This window comes from Bubalus bubalis, chromosome 5 (genome assembly GCF_019923935.1).
Source record: "Bubalus bubalis isolate 160015118507 breed Murrah chromosome 5, NDDB_SH_1, whole genome shotgun sequence".
Taxonomy (NCBI): Eukaryota; Metazoa; Chordata; class Mammalia; order Artiodactyla; family Bovidae; genus Bubalus; species Bubalus bubalis.
The window spans coordinates 15151643-15169966 of NC_059161.1; the positions used below are offsets into that span (position 1 = coordinate 15151643).

Sequence of the window (18324 nt, forward strand, 5' to 3'; positions counted from 1 at the left end):
AGCTTTCATTTGATGACCTGATAAAATGAGTTATGTATTCATCTGACCTTGGGCAATGACTTAAACTTCTTTGATTTTCAGTTTTTTCCATTTTCTACCTGGGAATGATTATATCTGGCTTGCCTGTCTCATGAAATTGCTGTGAGAATCAAATGAGATGTAAACTGTAACATCTTCTGACAAGTGCAAGGTGGATGCTATTATTAATCACTGGTGATGATTAATGATGATGATGAAAATCCCCAGATAACATCATCAGGCAGCAGTACACTCTGTGGATGTGTCAAGCTAGGATGCTAGCTAACACCAGTGGTTTGTTCCCTAATGTAAACCTCTTCCTTTATCTGTAGAAAGATGCTTCTACAGATGGGAGTAAGACTAGGCAAGGTGTTCTGAACTCACAATGTCATCCATAGAATCAGCCAGGGAGAATTCCTCTGGTATTTTGGGTGTTGCAGTGATAAAGTATACCAGGTGTAAACAGGTCACTGTTGTTGTTATTTAGTCACTAAGTCGTGTCTGACTCTTCTGTGACCCCATGGACTGCCAGAACTCCTCTGTCCATGGGATTTCCCAGGCAAGAATACTGGAGTGAGTTGCCATTTCCTTATCCAAGGGATCTTCCCAGCCCAGGGATTGAACCTGAATCTCCTGCATTGGCAGGTGATTCTTTACACTGTGCCAACAGGGGAGCCCATGTAAACAGTTGTTTCCAGGAATAAGAGAAAGTGTCATCAAAAATGAAAGACAAGTGTGTAGCTAGAGAAGCATCTTCCCCATGCATCTGAATACTCAAGTTTAGGTTTTCCCTGCAGGGATTAAGCCATACACTCCCCACAGTATCAGTGAGGGGCACCTGACCCAGCTTCCATGGTCTGAGCTGAGAGATTACCTGAGTGTGTACACAGTCACAACAGCCTGTAAGCAAGCATTATATGGTGTACTCTTTTAAAATTCACATTTTAAAGAGGAAATTAGGTTTCATTTGTTTTGCTTAGATTTGGGGGGATGTAATTATTTTTTCCTTCTGAGGCATTTCAGCATCGTCTCCACAAACAGTCATTAGAAGATTAGGAAACAGTTCTGCACTTACTGTCTTAGAATTACAGCTCTCACCCGTATAAAGCTGTAGATGTTTGCCCTGGGCAGAGAGGAAATGACTGATTTTGTCTTTGTTCTCTTGGTCTGATTCTGTTCAGGTATCTTAGATACATTGGGTGATAGACGAACGCTTTCACGGCCATGGAAGGCAAATTCAATGAACCTAGCTTCAAGGCATAGAGTATCTTCCCAGTATTTGCAAAGAATAAACTGTTGTCTCCTCCCTTATCAGGAGTTTAATTATACCATCCTTATCTTGGGAAGAGATGAGAGCATAGGTCATTTTTATTTCTTTAAGTCTTTAAAAAAATTAAGATTAAAAAAAGTGAGATCACTATTTGCAGATGACATGATCCTCTACATAGAAAACCCTAAAGACTCCACCAGAAAATTACTAGAACTAATCAATGACTATAGTAAAGTTGCAGGATATAAAATCAACACACAGAAATCCCTTGGATTCCTATACACTAATAATGAGAAAACAGAAAGAGAAATTAAGTAAACAATTCCATTCACCATTGCAACAGAAAGAATAAAATACTTAGGAATATATCTACCTAAAGAAACTAAAGACCTATATATAGAAAACTATAAAACACTGGTGAAAGAAATCAAAGAGGACACTAACAGATGGAGAAATATACCATGTTCATGGATTGGAAGAAACAATGTAGTGAAAATGAGTATACTACCCAAAGCAATTTATAGATTCAGTGCAATCCCTATCAAGCTACCAACAGTATTCTTCACAGAGCTAGAACAAATAATTTCACAATTTGTATGGAAATACAAAAAACCTCGAATAGCCAAAGCGATCTTGAGAAAGAAGAATGGAACTGGAGGAATCAACCTACCTGACTTCAGGCTCAACTACAAAGCCACAGTTATCAAGACAGTATGGTACTGTCACAAAGACAGAAATATAGATCAATGGAACAAAATTGAAAGCCCAGAGATAAATCCACACACATATGGACACCTTATCTTTGACAAAGGAGACAAGAATATACAATGGATTAAAGACAATCTCTTTAACAAGTGGTGCTGGGAAATCTGGTCAACCACTTGTAAAAGAATGAAACTAGAACACTTTCTAACACCATACACAAAAATAAACTCAAAATGGATTAAAGATCTCAACGTAAGACCAGAAACTATAAAACTCCTAGAGGAGAACATAGGCAAAACACTCTCTGACATACATCACAGCAGGATCCTCTATGACCCACCTCCCAGAATATTGGAAATAAAAGCAAAAATAAACAAATGGGACCTAATTAACCTTAAAAGCTTCTGCACATCAAAGGAAACTATTAGCAAGGTGAAAAGACAGCCTTCAGAATGGGAGAAGATAATAGCAAATGAAGCAACTGACAAACAACTAATCTCGAGAATATACAAGCAACTCCTACAGCTCAACTCCAGAAAAATAAATGACCCAATCAAAAAATGGGCCAAAGAACTAAATAGACATTTCTCCAAAGAAGACATACAGATGGCTAACAAACACGTGAAAAGATGCTCAACATCACTCATTATCAGAGAAATGCAAATCAAAACCACTATGAGGTACCATTTCACACCAGTCAGAATGGCTGCGATCCAAAAGTCTACAAGTAATAAATGCTGGACAGGGTGTGGAGAAAAGGGAACCCTCTTACACTGTTGGTGGGAATGCAAACTAGTACAGCCACTATGGAGAACAGTGTGGAGATTCCTTAAAAAACTGGAAATAGACCTGCCTTATGATCCAGCAATCCCACTGCTGGGCATACACACTGAGGAAACCAGAAGGGAAAGAGATACCCCAATGTTGGGGTACAATGAACATTGTACCCCAATGTTCATCGCAGCACTGTTCATAATAGCCAGGACATGGAAGCAACCTAGATGTCCATCAGCAGATGAATGGATAAGAAAGCTGTGGTACGTATACACAATGGAGTATTACTCAGCCATTAAAAAGAATACATTTGAATCGGTTCTAATGAGGTGGATGAAACTGGAGCCTATTATACAGAGTGAAGTAAGCCAGAAAGAAAAACACCAATACAGTATACTAACGCATATATATGGAATTTAGAAAGATGGTAACAATAACCCTGTGTACGAGACAGCAAAAGAGACACTGATGTATAGAACAGTCTTATGGACTCTGTGGGAGAGGGAGAGGGTGGGAAGATTTGGGAGAATGGCATTGAAACATGTAAAATATCATGTATGAAACGAGTTGCTGGTTCAGGTTCGATGCATGATACTGGATGCTTGGGGCTGGTGCACTGGGACTACCCAGAGGGATGGTATGGGGAGGGAGGAGGGAGGAGGGTTCAGGATGGGGAACACATGTATACCTGTGGCGGATTCATTTTGATATTTGGCATAACTAATACAATTATGTAAAATTTTAAAATAAAATTAAATTAAAAAAATAATAAAATAAAATAAATCTTGATTTAAAACTTGCAAAAAAAAAAAAAAGTGAGATCATATATCCTAAAGAAGGCTGCCACAGAAGATACCAGTCCACATAGCCACTGAGTACCAAAAAAAGGAAAATAAGGTTCAACTAGGGTTGCATCTGATGATATATGTCCAGACAATGATAACCGCTTCTGAAGTGAATGGGGGTTCCCCCCATGGGTAGAGTTCCAGTCATGTGAGAGGATGTTCTCACGAACCTAAAGTGGCTCCTTATCCACATACCTTTGGTAAATCTTCATCATAGTACTGTTTTTATACATCACCTTGAGTAAGTAGAAAAGTTCATTTGTATTAAGTGAGCAAGCAGTTGACAAAGGGGATTTTTTTTGTTTTATTTATTTTTAATTGAAGGATAATTGCTTTACAGTATTGTGTTGGTTTCTGCAAAACATCAGCATGAATCAGCCATAGGTTTACCCATGACCAAAGGGGACATTTCTTAACCTGACAATGAGAGAAAGCCATCATCAAAACACTAAGCATTCAGGAGCCACAACCTTTCACTGTATCTCTTGCTTCTATGTAATTTGCTTTCTCAAAATCTGGTCGGCAAACCACCTGCAACAGAACCACCTGAAGAGCTTGTTTAAATTCAGATTCCTGGGTACAATCCCAGACCTGCTAAATTGGAATCTCTGGGGCAAGGTCAAGAATCGTATTTTTAACAAGCACTTGAGGTGATTCTTCTGTTTGAGAATCACTCCCTTCATGTTAGGTAAAGAAATGGTTCTCAAGAACGTGTGCCCTGGACCTGCAGCAGCAACCTCACCTGGGAGCTCATTCAGTCAGTTCAGTCACTCAGTCGTGTCTGATTCTTTGCGACCCCATGAATTGGAGCATGCTACGCTTCCCTGTCCATCACCAACTCCCGGAGCTTGCTCAAACTCATGTCCATCGAGTTGGTGATGCCATCCAGCCATCTCATCCTCTGTCATCCCCTTCTCCTGCCTTCAACCTTTCCCAGCATCAGGATGTTTTCCAGTGAGCCAGTTCTTTACATCAGTGGCCAAAGTATTGGAGTTTCAGCTTCAGCATCAGTGCTTTCAATGAGTATTCAGAACTGATTTCACAGCATGAAAAGGGAGCTCGTTAGAAATGCAAATTCTGGGGCCCTGGAGCAGACCTGCTGAATCAGAGACTCTGGGGTGGGGCCCAACAGTCAGTTCATCGAGCTCTCCTGGTGATTCTGATGCTCAACAAAGTCTGAGAAGCACTGAGATGAATACATCCATTTCCTTCAGAAGCTCTTTACAATAGTAGAGGAAAGACTTATTAAGAGAATCTGATTCACTTGCAATGCTTGGTTTTTGTTTGTAATCAGGAAATCTCAGTTTAGAAGAAACTTTATAAAGAGACCTAGTCCAGCCCTCTCTCTGGTATTTGAAACCCTCTCTCCCTCCTTTTCTCCCTTCCTCTCTTCCTTCCCTCCCTCATTTCTTATCTCTTTCTTTTCCTTTCTGATGTGCCAAACACTCGACCAGGTATTGAGGGTGCAGATGAATACAAAGAGCAGTCTCCTGTGCTCTTAGAGTTTACAGTCTTGGAAAAAAGGCCTATTTAAATAATTACACTAATAACTATGAAATTTTAATTGTTCTAAGTGCTATGGTGAGAAGGTACACGATGTCATGACAGTGTATAATAGAGAAATTTGAGCAAGTCTGTACACCATCTGCAGGGTAACTCAGCCCCAATTGAGCACTTCATCTTGAAACTTTTGATAACTTATTGGAGCCTATGTCACTCTAAGATAAATCTAAATGTTAGAAATTTTGACTCAGAGTACTGACTCAAAGTACTCTAAGTAGAGTACTCTAAGTACTCTACTTTGGACCATGATATCCTGACTCTAGTATTTGGAATCTACACAGAACAAATCCAGTCCTCTTGTACATTGCAGCTCTTACAGAAAATGATTTCTTCCCTCTAGGTTTTTTCTTGCCAAGGATGTGAGATTCCTCATTTACTTGGTCTTCTTCAGAAGTACTCCACCTTTTTTTCTTTATTTTTAACATTTTAAAAAGATACTATGTTGCTCAGCATGAGCTGGAAGTATACAATGATAAGCTCAGAGGAGTGTATCTTAGAATCTATCTGTAACCATCATTGTCTTTGATACAGTCCACACTCCTGTTGTCCAGCCTCACCTGCTCTGTGTTTCACTGAATCACACCACTGACTTGCACTGAGCTCACAGTTAAGTGAAACCCTAGGGTTACCTAACTATCTCTGTCTGTATAATTACCTTTTCCAAGTAATTGAAAGTCTTTTCCTCTAGGATGTCCGGAGAAGGCAACGGCACCCCACTCCAGTACTGTTGCCTGGAAAATCCCATGGGCGGAGGAGCCTGGTAGGCTGCAGTCCATGGGGTCGCGAAGAGTCAGACACGACTGAGCGACTTCACTTTCACTTTTCACTTTCATGCATTGGAGAAGGAAATGGCAACCCACTCCAGTGTTCTTGCCTGGAGAATCCCAGGGACGGGGGAGCCTGGTGGGCTGCCGTCTATGGGGTCGCACAGAGTCGGACACGACTGAAGTGACGTAGCTGCAGCAGCAGCAGCTAGGATGTCAATAACATCAGCCCTTTAACCAGCACCCATCATTCAGGCTGTTTCACTACTTCATTATGTTTATTTGCATTATCAACTAATCCAAGTTTCTTCAGAGTGTCAGTCAAAATTATGCAAAACTCTTAATATTTGCCTTGCGAAAATCTAGATACAGGATGTCTCCCAAAGCCAATGGTGGGTATTCTACCAACATAATATGTCTATCTAATCTTCGCTTATTTTAGTAATCACCACTTCCTTCTCTGTGTTAATAGTCTTATAATAACTGACAAGTCAAAAATTCATGAGATGTACCCCTTTCAGCTGGATGAGGAATGCAGTTTTTCTGTGTGGTTAAGACATTCTATCAAAACAAAGGAAACGCCTTTCTTTCCGTAGTTTAAGAGGTCTTTTATATCCTCAGGGTGAGTTCTTGTATTAGTATTTTTGTTCAGTAGTTTCACCTAGAGTAACACCAGGTCTGATATAATTCATCCTGGGGTCCCTGGATCTTCAGGATGTATACATTCCTTCTTGGCTTATTCCTCTTCTCTTTCTAGCAGGTCTGTGCTCACTAACATAGCATGATTTGGCCAGTAGATGTAGATGAATATTTTAGTCTGGCAGTTTACAAAATATGATTTAGGGATTTCTAATTAATCCCGGGGCTAGGTCTCATACTGCTACTGCTGCTAAGTCACTTCAGTCATGTCTGACTCTGTGCGACCCCATAGACGGCAGCCCACCAGGCTCCCCCGTCCCTGGGATTCTCCAGGCAAGAACACTGGAGGGGGTTGCCATTTCCTTCTCCAATGCATGAAAGGGAAAAGTGAAAGTGAAGTCGCTCAGTCGTGTCCGACCCTCAGCAACCCCATGGACTGCAGCCTTCCAGGCTCCTCCATCCATGGGATTTTCCAGGCAAGAGTACTAGAGTGGGGTGCCATAATTTTATTGGGACAGATATCATTCATTTTTAATTCCAATGAGGGGGTTTTATTCTGTTTTAATAATGCATATCACATTATAGCCCTCAAGCTGCTCACTAATTAAATGAATGCTTTGGACTAAATGATCCCTAAGGTATAGTCAAACTCTAGAATTATATGATTCTAAACTTTGAGGTGGAAATAAAATTTAAAATAATTCTTAAGTTAAGCCACAACACACACAACCCGTGCATGTAAAACTGATGAAATCTGAATAAGGTGGCTAGATTGCATCAATGTCAATTTCCTGCCTGTGATGTTGCAGCATAGTTTTTACAAGATATTCCATTAGGGAAAACTGGGTGAGGATATATTGAATCTCTCTGTATTGTTTCTTATAAAAATGTGAATCTGTGATTATATCAAAATAAAAAGTTAAAAAAATAAAACCAGAGAGTGTTATAACAGGATATTGGAAGCAAAGAGGCCTTGCTTGTCTATCTACTAGTTTAAATAGATTAGCTAACTTTTCTGAAACTCAGTTTCTTTGTCAGCCTTAAAATGGGAATATGAATTCCTACCTAATGGGATTATGCAAAGAATTATAGGAGATAGTGTGTGTAAACATCTCCTATGGTTCATACTCCATGACAGAATTAAAAAAATGTTGGTTCCTTTCCCCCCGTGCTGCTTCTCTGCTCTGGAAAAGAAAGTAGGACAAAACAGCCTTGCTGCAGCTCTCCTAAAAAAAGACGACATATGACCTGAAGCTGAAGGCAGTTTAGAAGTATACATTAGTGAGATGAGCCCCATAGCAGTGGAGTGAGTAATGCCGTTACATAACTTGCACAAATCACCAGGCAGATTGGCTAACATGGCTTGGCACAGTTTACTGATGAAATAAAATAACAAGGCAGCTTCCAAACCCAGCCCGAGTCAGGGAGTCCCGACATAGCAGCCAGAGTCAAAATCCAGAATGACTACATAGGCCTTGGAGCTTTGGCGTTTCAGTTGACTCAGACGTGCAGTAAATCTGTATAAGTGGAAAAAACAAAAGCGATTTCTCTCTGGCTGGCCCCTTGAAAAATTGTCCCCACGGGGCCTAGAGGAGCTTTCTTTCCCTTGCAAAAATTCATAATCATGTCTCCCAAATATGAGTTTTCCATGCAGCTGCACAGATGAGAACTAGGAAGAGACTAAGGAAAATAGACATGTCTTAGCCCTGAGGATGTGATTGTTGACTGAATGGCCAAGATGTGTCTCCCATCTGTCTCCTAAAATGTTTAGAGTTTCACAGGCCTCTGTCCTCACCGTTGATCTGATGAATGTTTTTGTCCATGAGTTGGATAGAAACGTAGAAGGTAAGCCCACCAAGTTTTCAGATGATACTGGGGTAAATGGGAGTCTAGGGACAGAATTACAATTTTTTAAATGATTATGGCAGGCTCTGGGGCACTAACTCATCATAGCAAATTGTAATTTAATCAGGGTAGTGTTAAAGCCTGCACTTCAAAATCAAAAGCAGAAATATAGGTTAGAAAAGGCTTAGATTGACAAGGGTGTAATATGAAAAAGTTATAGGGGTTTTATTGGACTCCGAAAAAGGTATGAGCCAAAAGTATGGTGTGATTGACGAAAAAAGAGGTTAGGGACCAGAAAAAGGAACATAATATTTCTACTTTACATAATTTGCACTGGTTAGACAGTATTTTTTATAGTGTGTTCAATCATGCTCTAAATTTAAGAAATATATTGATAGATTCAAAATGGTCACTAAGAGAAGGAAGGAAAAAGGAAGGCCAACTTCTAAAAAAATATCCCTAAGTTATATTGTTTAAAAGATGATTGCAGGAAAATGAGAATACTCAGCTATCTTTTAGCTACCATGTGGAAGAAGAGTAAACTTGTCTATTTTGCTCTGAAAGGCAGAAGCAGGATTAATGAGAGTTTGTGGAAACAGATTTTGGCTCAGAAGAAGGAAAAATTTTCAAATAATTACAACAGTTCAATGACAAAAAAAAGACTATTTCATTACATTGTGAGCTTCCTGTCACTGGAAATAGTCAAGCTATGGCTGGATGAGTGTCTGTCATGAATTCTGAAGGCTCCCAGCATTGAACAAGAGCTCGGGGTGGGTGACCTTTGAGATCACTTCTAACTCTCATAGTCTATGATTTAAGTGAGCATGAATGCCAAGGCTGCTTGTGACATGCCAGAGGCACTTTTTCAACTCTTGGCTCTGATTCTGACCAGCTGTGTGACCTTCAGCTAAGAAATTAACCATTTCTTCTTCCAGTTTCCTTGTCCATAAAATGAAGGAGCTGGAGCACATCTGTGTCTTTGAGCATCCTCTTAACTACAGCATGCTGGAAAAGTTGAGTTTGAGTTGATGCCTGCCATCTTTGTGAGTCATCTTGCAGGAAGAAGGCTGAAAGACCAAAAGCCATTGTTGATCCTGGGGGCCATTGAACTAACTCTCAATTTCTTGTTGGCAGGGGAGTGGGTGATTGTGATCCTGGAATTTGTTCCCATGGGATCTGTGGCAGGAAGTTGATTAAATAACTGATAATCTGGTTTCTTTCAAACACCTGTACTTTCTGGCTGAGTTCAGCAATGCCTCTGCAAGCAGCTTAGAAGAAATGAATATCATATGACCCTTGCAATGTAGCTCTGTCCTTTACAAAGCAAACCTTTGTTCTTTATTTCCTTAATGATCTGGCAGTTTCTATTGAACTTTGTTTATAATCATGAGAACCAGTATCCATAAAGCAACTTATTATGTGGCAGGTACTAGTCTAAAAGTTTTATATAAATTAATTTAATCACTTTATAAGCTAAGAATCTAATGATGAAATCAGTAATTAGACCCCTTTTACCATATGGAAAAAGAGTAGTTAAAATCCGATCTAAGTCTGGCTTAATGGTAGAGTCCAAAATGGAGATTCATGTCCTTATTCTTTTAAATTTTATTACTACTGTTCAACGACTATAATTTCCTTTATGGTCCATTTGATTACTAATACTTTTCTTCTCTGCCTATATTAAGGTGCTCCATCCTGTACCATTACTACATTCTAGCTCTTCTGTTTCTTCTTTGACTTCTCTCTGACTCCACATCTTGCCTTCAAATCTCATTTCTTCAGTTATGTTTTCCGAAGACCTTTGAAAAATCAACCATCAGTGGGAGTGTCATAGTTTTGTCTTATATATAGATATACATGGTATTTACTGGATTTCAGATTCTTCCTTCGGTTACTTGGATCAGTTTGAGAAGAAATAAGTAAATTTACGCTTCTTGTAAGGACCTGAAGAACTTAAACCTCATTCGTAGGCTCATGGGTCTGGCAATTCATCTAAGTACCACATTTTCTTCCATCTCTTTGTTTCCTTAGGCTGGAAATGAAAACAGCTGTTAAAAATAAGAGCTCATGAGTCAGTTTTGAATCTCAATGTAGTAATTACAGTTTCCATCTCAGTTGGTATAGTTCCAGTGTACTGAGTCCCATATCACAGCCCCTTGTCAATTTTATACCAAAATCTTAATTTGTGTTTTCCAAACCTCTAAGGTTAAACACTAAATCAATTGCCAAACCAAGAAAAAATAATAACAAAGAAGAAAATGCTTCAATTTAAAAACCTGATTCTTGGGACATGCCCTTTTTCTGAATTAGATTTTAACCAGTCTTTCTGTTGATCTTAGAAATGTCAGTTACTCTTCCACATTTTTGAATGTGGACCTTCTAGGCGTCATGGTATCCTCATTGTGAAGAATTTTGCTCATCCTCTTATAGAGGCTATTCTTTGAGTTGTAGTTTCTCTTTTCCAAGTTCCTGAGGCTTATGACCTAGTAAGTCAGTCTTGAAAGAGTCATCTACAATCTATTAATTGATTGTCCCCCCTTGAAGCAGATTGATCCTCTAAATTTAGGTTCTTTCTGCTCAGTCCCCGAATCAACCACTGAGTCACTGACTGAGCAGTCCCATTGGCTAAAGCTTTGAAGGTCCCCCCAGCAAATCAGCTGCCTTCAGCTGACCAATCTAACATCACCCTATGAATACAGAGCCTATGCTCTTGGCAAAAGAACTTTGTGTCCTACTGGGGAGAAGCAGAAGATAGGATACTTGGCCCTTTCAGTCACTTCACTTTGCCCACTTTATTTCCCTTTCCTAAGTTTTGATTTCTTTATTGTTAGATTATTTCTAAAATTCACTTACTTGCTAATATTCCTATAATTTGGTTATCACTGTATCCTCCATGAGCTAGTTTTATGTGTTGAAAATATTCTGGGTTAGTTTGGGCTGCTCTAACAAATATCGTGCTCTTGGAAGTCCAAGACCAAGGCAGTGGTAGATCTGGTGGCTGGTGAGAGAGAGAGACAGAGGAAGGAGAGCGAGGGAGTAAGTCTTTTCTTTTTTTAAAATTGGAATATAGCTGCCTTATAGTACTGTGTTAGTTTCTGCTGTACAACAAAGCAAATCAGCCATACATATGCATGTATCCCCTCCCTCTTGAACCTCCCTGCCCACCCACATCCCATGCCTCTAGGTCACCATAGAGCACTGAGCTGAGCTCCCTGAGGTATACAGTAGGTTCCCACTAGCTATCTGCTTGACATATGGTAGTGTACATATTGTCAATCCCAATCTCCCAATTCATCTAACCCCTCTTCCCCTCCCCTCATGTCCACATGTCTGTTTTCTATGTCTGTGTCTCTATTTCTGCCCTGCCAATAAGAAGATGGCAACCCACTCCATGTGCTTACCTGGGAAATACCCTGGATAGAGGAGCCTGGAAGGCTACACTCCATGGGGTTGCAAAGAATTGGATACAACTCAGCAGCTAAACAACAATCATTTTCCATAAAAATGTGTTAATATATGATATTTGTTTTTTTCTTTCTGACTTATTTCACTCTGTATGACAGACTCTAGGTCCATGCAGGTCTCTGTAAATGACCCAATTTTGTTCCTTTTTATGGCTGAGTAATATTCCATTGTATATTATGTATATGGGTTCTACGTCCACCATAAGGGATCTACCCCTTCGTGACCTAATTACCTTCCAAAGCCTCCATCTCTAAATATCGCATTTTGGGGATTGGGGTTTTAATATATGAATTTTAGGAGACACAAGCATTCAATCCATAACAGAAATTGAGCATATTTGCATGCATAGAGTGATTTGTGGAATTCTGGAAAGGCCATTCAGCACACTTTAAAACCCTGTACCATTAGGTATCCATTCCTTTGTGGTAGGATATTACCTCTCAGATATAATACCTTTTAAAAATCCAGTATGTTTGGAAAGGCAAACCCCAAAACTAATATGTGAGGCATTGTAGTGTAGTGCTTTGAAGTAGGTTCTTGAATCAGACTGCCCAAGTTCATTTCCTTATTGGTATATAATCTTACGGAGAAGGCAATGCCCCACTCCAGTACTCTTGCCTGGAAAATCCCATGGACGGAGGAGCCTGGTGGGCTGCAGTCCATGGGGTCGCTAAGAGTTGGACACGACTGAGCGACTTCCCTTTCACTTTTCACTCTCATGCATTGGAGAAGGAAATGGCAACCCACTCCAGTGTTCTTGCCTGGAGAATCCCAGGGACGGGGGAGCCTAGTGGGCTGCCATCTATGGGGTTGCACAGAGTTGGACACGACTGAAGCGACTTAGCAGCAGCAGCAGCAGCAGCAGCATATGATCTTAGGCAATTCATTGACCTCTCTGTGCTTTCAGTCTCCTCATCTATAAACTAGAGATGATAATAACACTCACCTCAGAGGGTTTTGTGAGATTTCACTGACATATGTAACATACCTAGCAGTTTCTTACTATATGTTTTAACAATTATTCTCCTTCATTTGTAAAAATCAGCCTCTTATATTGATGTCCTTTTGACAAAAAGTTGATATCAGTAGATATTTTGTTTGGGGGACTGGGAGGGGGTACCTTGGATACATGAGGCATTTTAAGGAATAGTCTGCTTTGCTGAGGTGTTACACTTGGTGGTATAAAACCACTGGAGCCTGGATGTCTGAGGGAAACATTTACAAGAGAGATAAATGGGGATAGATTTGCTTCTGGTCATAACCAGCATGTCTAGTAACTGATAGAGTTAATCAGCTGGTATAATGAGGAAGTCATGTGATATACACCTGAAAGTTCGTTTTCATTCATGCAAATGACCTTTGAGTTTTTTTGTTGTTGTTTTCTTTTTTTTTAAATATTGATATATTTATTTGAGTGCGCTGAGTCTTAGTTGTAGCAGTGGGATCTTTCATTATGGCATTTGAACTCTTAGTTGCAGCACATGGGATCTAGTTCCCTGACCAGGGATGGTACCCCAGCCCCCTGCATTGGAGCATGCAGTCTTAGCCACTAGACCACCAGGCATGTCCCCACCTGCAAATGAACTTTGAATTCAGTACTTCACTTTTTTGTGTCTCATAATTCTATTCCTTGTAATATTCAGGTAATGGTCTCTGAACCACGGAAGAACATTAACTTAAGAATTTTTTCTTTGCTAAATGCCCTTGCCTCTTTCTTTTAGATTACATGAAGCAGACGACATTTGAAGCCCAAGCCTTTTTGGAAGCTGTTCAATTCTTTCGACAGGAGAAAGGACACTATGGCTCGTGGGAAATGGTCACTGGGGATGAAGTCCAGGTAACGTGGGGCTCAGAATTTTGGATCCTGTTCTCTGTCTAAGTGGTAGGAGGTCAGGGTCATAATAAACTATCAAACAACAAAAAAAAATTGCAGGCATGGACGATGTGGTTCCATAGGCCATTTCTCTCATTGTCGAGAAGCGTTTGATCAGCAAGCTGTTGGGCACGCTAAAGACCTCCTGACTGGGCACTCCAGAGCTCCAGACCTGCAGCAGGGCAGTCCAGACAACTGCAGCTGCAGTGGAAGAACCACTTCCAATTTCTTTCCAGAAAAAGCGTATTCTCGCAAGTGACCTGTGCTTCGAGACGAGCAGCAAATGTGAGCAGTGTGGCATAGTACAAAGTCTGTGGTGGGACTTTAAGTCAGCAGATTTGGGTTAAAGCCTGCCAAGTTATTTAACTTCTCTGTTTCAGGTTACTCCTCTGAAAAAATAGGAATGATAATGTTTGCCTGACAGGGCTGTGAGAATGAAATAAGATGTTGTTTGAAAAGTAGTTGGCAAATAGCTGTCTTCATCTATGGAATGATTTATAAATGAAGTAATTAAAGGATACCAAATTTGAAAGCATTAGATAGTTTTCTAGATGTTTCCTTTACCTTTTCTAGTGCTCTATTGGAGAAGGCAATGGCACCCCACTCCAGTACTCTTGCTTGGAAAATCCCATGGATGGAGGAGCCTGGTAGGGTGCAGTCCATGGGGTCGCTGAGGGTCGGACACGACTGAGCGACTTCACTTTCACTTTTCCCTTTCATGCATTGGAGAAGGAAATGACAACCCACTCCAGTGTTCTTGCCTGGAGAATCCCAGGGATGGGGGAGCCTGGTGGGCTGCCATCTATGGGGTCGCACAGAGTCGGACACGACTGAAGCGACTTAGCAGCAGCAGCAGCAGCAGTGCTCTATCTCCTGTGTCCAGGTCCATAGTCTCCCATGACCTTGGTTAAATGTCAATCAGGGGCTAAGTGTCTGGGTTGGTTTGGTACCAGGTACATTGTTATAGATCTCCAAGGAAACTATGTTTCATGATGTGACCCTATCCCCCATGAGGACACCAATCACAGGCCGATTCAGCCAGGAAGAAGAGGCTGGGTGTGAACATTATTTAATTAGAAGCGCAGAGGGTCCAAGAATGCTCTTCTTTAACTTCCCCTCGTAGCCCAGAATGCCTCTTTTGGGGGCCAGTGAAATTTGTTATTAGGGAACAGTATTTGGAAGATGCCAGATGGTATCTTGCTTTTATATGGGCATTAAATATCTAAAGCTAGAAACATTTTCTCATGGTAATGGGCTGTTCTTTATTGTTTTAACATATGATGCAGAATCTCCTCCTCTTCTGTCTCCTTCTCCTCTTTCTTCCCTCCTCCTCCTCCCCCTTCTTTTTCTTCGGTAGATTCTAAACTCATTTATTTCCCATCCTGAGACTTAAGAACTTTAGTCAATTGTTGATTTCTCATATTTGGAGGAAGCACATCCCTTTATAGGTTCAAGTTAAACAGTTATTTAGCTCCTTGAGTTAAGCTAAGGTACTTTTTTTTTTTTCTTTCATTTGAAATCTTATATCAGCTCACATTCCTTCACTATCCCATGGAAAGCCAGTACCTAGTAATTCTTTTCTGAGAGTTGAGTATTGAGTTTGGGTTTTTTTTTGTGGGGGGGGGGGGGCAGGAGGGGAGGATTGACTTTCTGCTCTTTGCTTTGGGCTGATATGTGTGAATTGCTTTAAGGTGTGATAGAGTGAAATGACTCATGCCTTGCCATTCTGGTGAGGCGAGACGTACCTAGAAGCATCCAGAGAACAAGGCAGCCTTAGAGGTGTATGTGGGACCATGTGTGGTCTGTACATATATGGACATCATAAAGCATTAGCAGCAGTCATAGGAAGGTGCTAATTTTGCAGAATAAAAAAATACCTTATTTGAGTCGATTCTAATGAGGTGGATGAACCTAGAGCCTAATATACAGAGTAAAGTAAGTCAGAAAGAGAAAAATAATTATCATATATTAACACATATATATGGAATCTAGAAATATGGTACCGATGATCCTATTTGCAGATCAGCAAAGGAGACACAGACATAAAGAACAGACTTTTCAACACTGTGGGGAAAGAATAGGGTGGATGATTTGAGAGAGTAGCCTTGAAACATATACACTAACATATGTAAAATAGAGAGACAGTGGGAATTTGCCATATGACTCAGGGAACTCAAACTGGGGCTCTGTGACAACCTAGAGGGGTGGGAAGGGGTAGGAGGTGGGAGGGAGGCTTACGAGGGAGGGGACATACGTATACTTATGGCTGATTCGTGTTGATGTATGGCAGGAACCAACATGGTATTGTAAAGTAATTATCTTCCAATTAAAAATAAAATAAAAAATTTTTAAAATATCTTAAAGGGGGAAAAGAAACAGAAGAAATCCCTAAACGCTTTTGCTCCTCCAGGAATCTGAGTTTCTTTCATAAAGTCACAACCTCATAAAATGTGAGCACTGGAAGGGCATTTCAGGATTATTCGTCCAGTACCCTCCAGGCGGGAGAAAGAACGTTCAGAGAAGTTGGCCCAAGTCACAAAACCAGTCTGTGACCGACATGCATTTTGAGCCCTGTCAGGTGAACCTTGAAGAAGCTGCTGAAAGGAAATAACTTTCAAGACTTTTCCTGTGTGAGGCCTGGTGAGGGTAAACTTCATCTTAGCCATTACACATGGAACTGAAGCAACGTCTATCCTAAGACTCACAGAAAAAACAGGTCAAGGTCCCAAAGAAGCTACCAAGTAGTTAAAGAAAAGGGCATAGCATGACTGAGTTTGAGAATGTGACATCTTTTGTTTAAAGCACTGCATTTATTTGCATTGTTTTCCTGTCTGCTAAGAACTTAACCTTAACATTATCCTAACCCCTTCTACCCTCGGAGACTGTATTCAGAAGATTTTCAGCAATGCTACATTATTATCTTCATAGTAATGACTCATACAGCAAGTATGGCATGCCCTCGTGCTGATGGTTATTTTAGGCAAGTGTCCAGGCAAAGCAAATATCTTAGAATAATTTGCTTGACAGACTATTAAGGTGAAAATATTTGTACCCCAGTAAAAGCATCAGTATATTTTCTACTTGTCAATTAAAAATGTATCAAATGAAGTCATGAGGGAAAGCATTTTGGAAAATGTAAATACAAGTTACGTGATTTATTTTTTATTTGCTTTTAAATTAACCAGATGGGCTAAGAGAACAGCTCAAAATTCCCACACATCAGGGTGGTTTCAAGACCAGAAAGCTATCCACATTTTCCCCTTGTCCATATGTTCAAGTTGTCTCTTTCTGGTGACCTTGAATGTGACCTGCTTTAAATGCACTATTTCACACTTGGTTGCTCAGTAACACGAAAGGCACGCGGCCAGCAGCCTGGTCAGACCATGGAGTCAGCCTCAGTAAAGAGGGCAGTATTGCTGGGCCTCACACCTTCCCCACAGCCGCAGCATATGGAAGGTAAATGTAGTGTGGCCTTCACGGAATGAAGCTGAAGCGCCAACACTTTGGCCACCTGATGCGAAGAACTGACTCCTTAGAAAAGACCCTGATGCTGGGAAGGATTGAGGACATGAAGAGAAGAGAGTAACAGAGGATGAGATGACTGGATGGCATCATTGACTCAATGGACATGAGTTTGAGCAAGCTCCAGGAGATAGTGAAGAACAGGGAAGCCTGGTGTGCTGCAGTCCATGGGGTCATAAAAAGTCAGACATGACTGAACAACTGTAGAAGAACAGCTCAGGGAGTGAGCCTGGAATTGTTGGTTTCCATCAACCTAATGGTGCGTTTGGTTTCTTATATGTGTGATGGAATTTTTAAATCTCCCAGTTAAATCCCAGCAGTTAAATGTACACACGCGCCCCTTTTTTTTAAGGCACAGGAAATATTTTTAGGTTCCTTATGGTAAAACTCAGTGGTTTCCATTCTGAAGGAAGAAGGTTGGGAAACCCCTTTGTTAATATGATTTGTTTTTATTAAATTAACTGCTTTCTCCCTGGTAGCCCCAGGGCTCTGGACCCTGTTCATGGAGGGCTGACCAAGGCAGGGAATCCCAGAGCAGGTCCTGGGCTGGTGAGGCGCAGTTCACAGTCAGAGAGGGCTGGGGCTGACAGATACAGAAACAAGATGAACTGTTGGGAGGACACAGAGTTGGCTGTTGCCTGCCCAAGGGCTATTCCCTAATCTCACACTCCCCGCCCCTCCTTTTCCATCAACCCACTCTCATCCCCCTTCTTTTTTTCCCAGACATATTTCCTTTCCAATCCCTTAAGTTATAAAATAGAACCAAATTTCTTGGAACATTGTATGGGAAAGACTAAAAGCAAACTACAAGCCCACCCAAATGGAGCATTTTTTTTCCTTTGGACTATGTAACATTTCCATCTTCAAATCTTCTTCACACTCATGCTCAGATTCAAGCCAATCTCTGCAAAAGGATGGATTTGGATAATTAAATTCTGGCTTTAGTCTCCTTAAGCTCTTAGCTCACGCTCCCAATGCCAATGCTTTCGTCACTCTTGGGCAGGTGTGTCCAACAAGAATTTACTCCATTGAGCAAGATAA

The 18324-nt window shown here is 40.7% G+C and overlaps 1 protein-coding gene across 1 annotated transcript in view; it reads left to right on the forward strand.

Annotated features, from left to right (window-relative positions):
- Positions 1-18324, forward strand: part of NIBAN1 (niban apoptosis regulator 1) — a 185924-nt gene that overhangs the window by 142390 nt on the left and 25210 nt on the right. The window contains exon 6 of the mRNA XM_006060514.4: positions 13610-13725. Within this exon, the coding sequence (XP_006060576.2) occupies positions 13610-13725 (116 nt within the window). The remainder of the gene's footprint in view (positions 1-13609; positions 13726-18324) is intronic.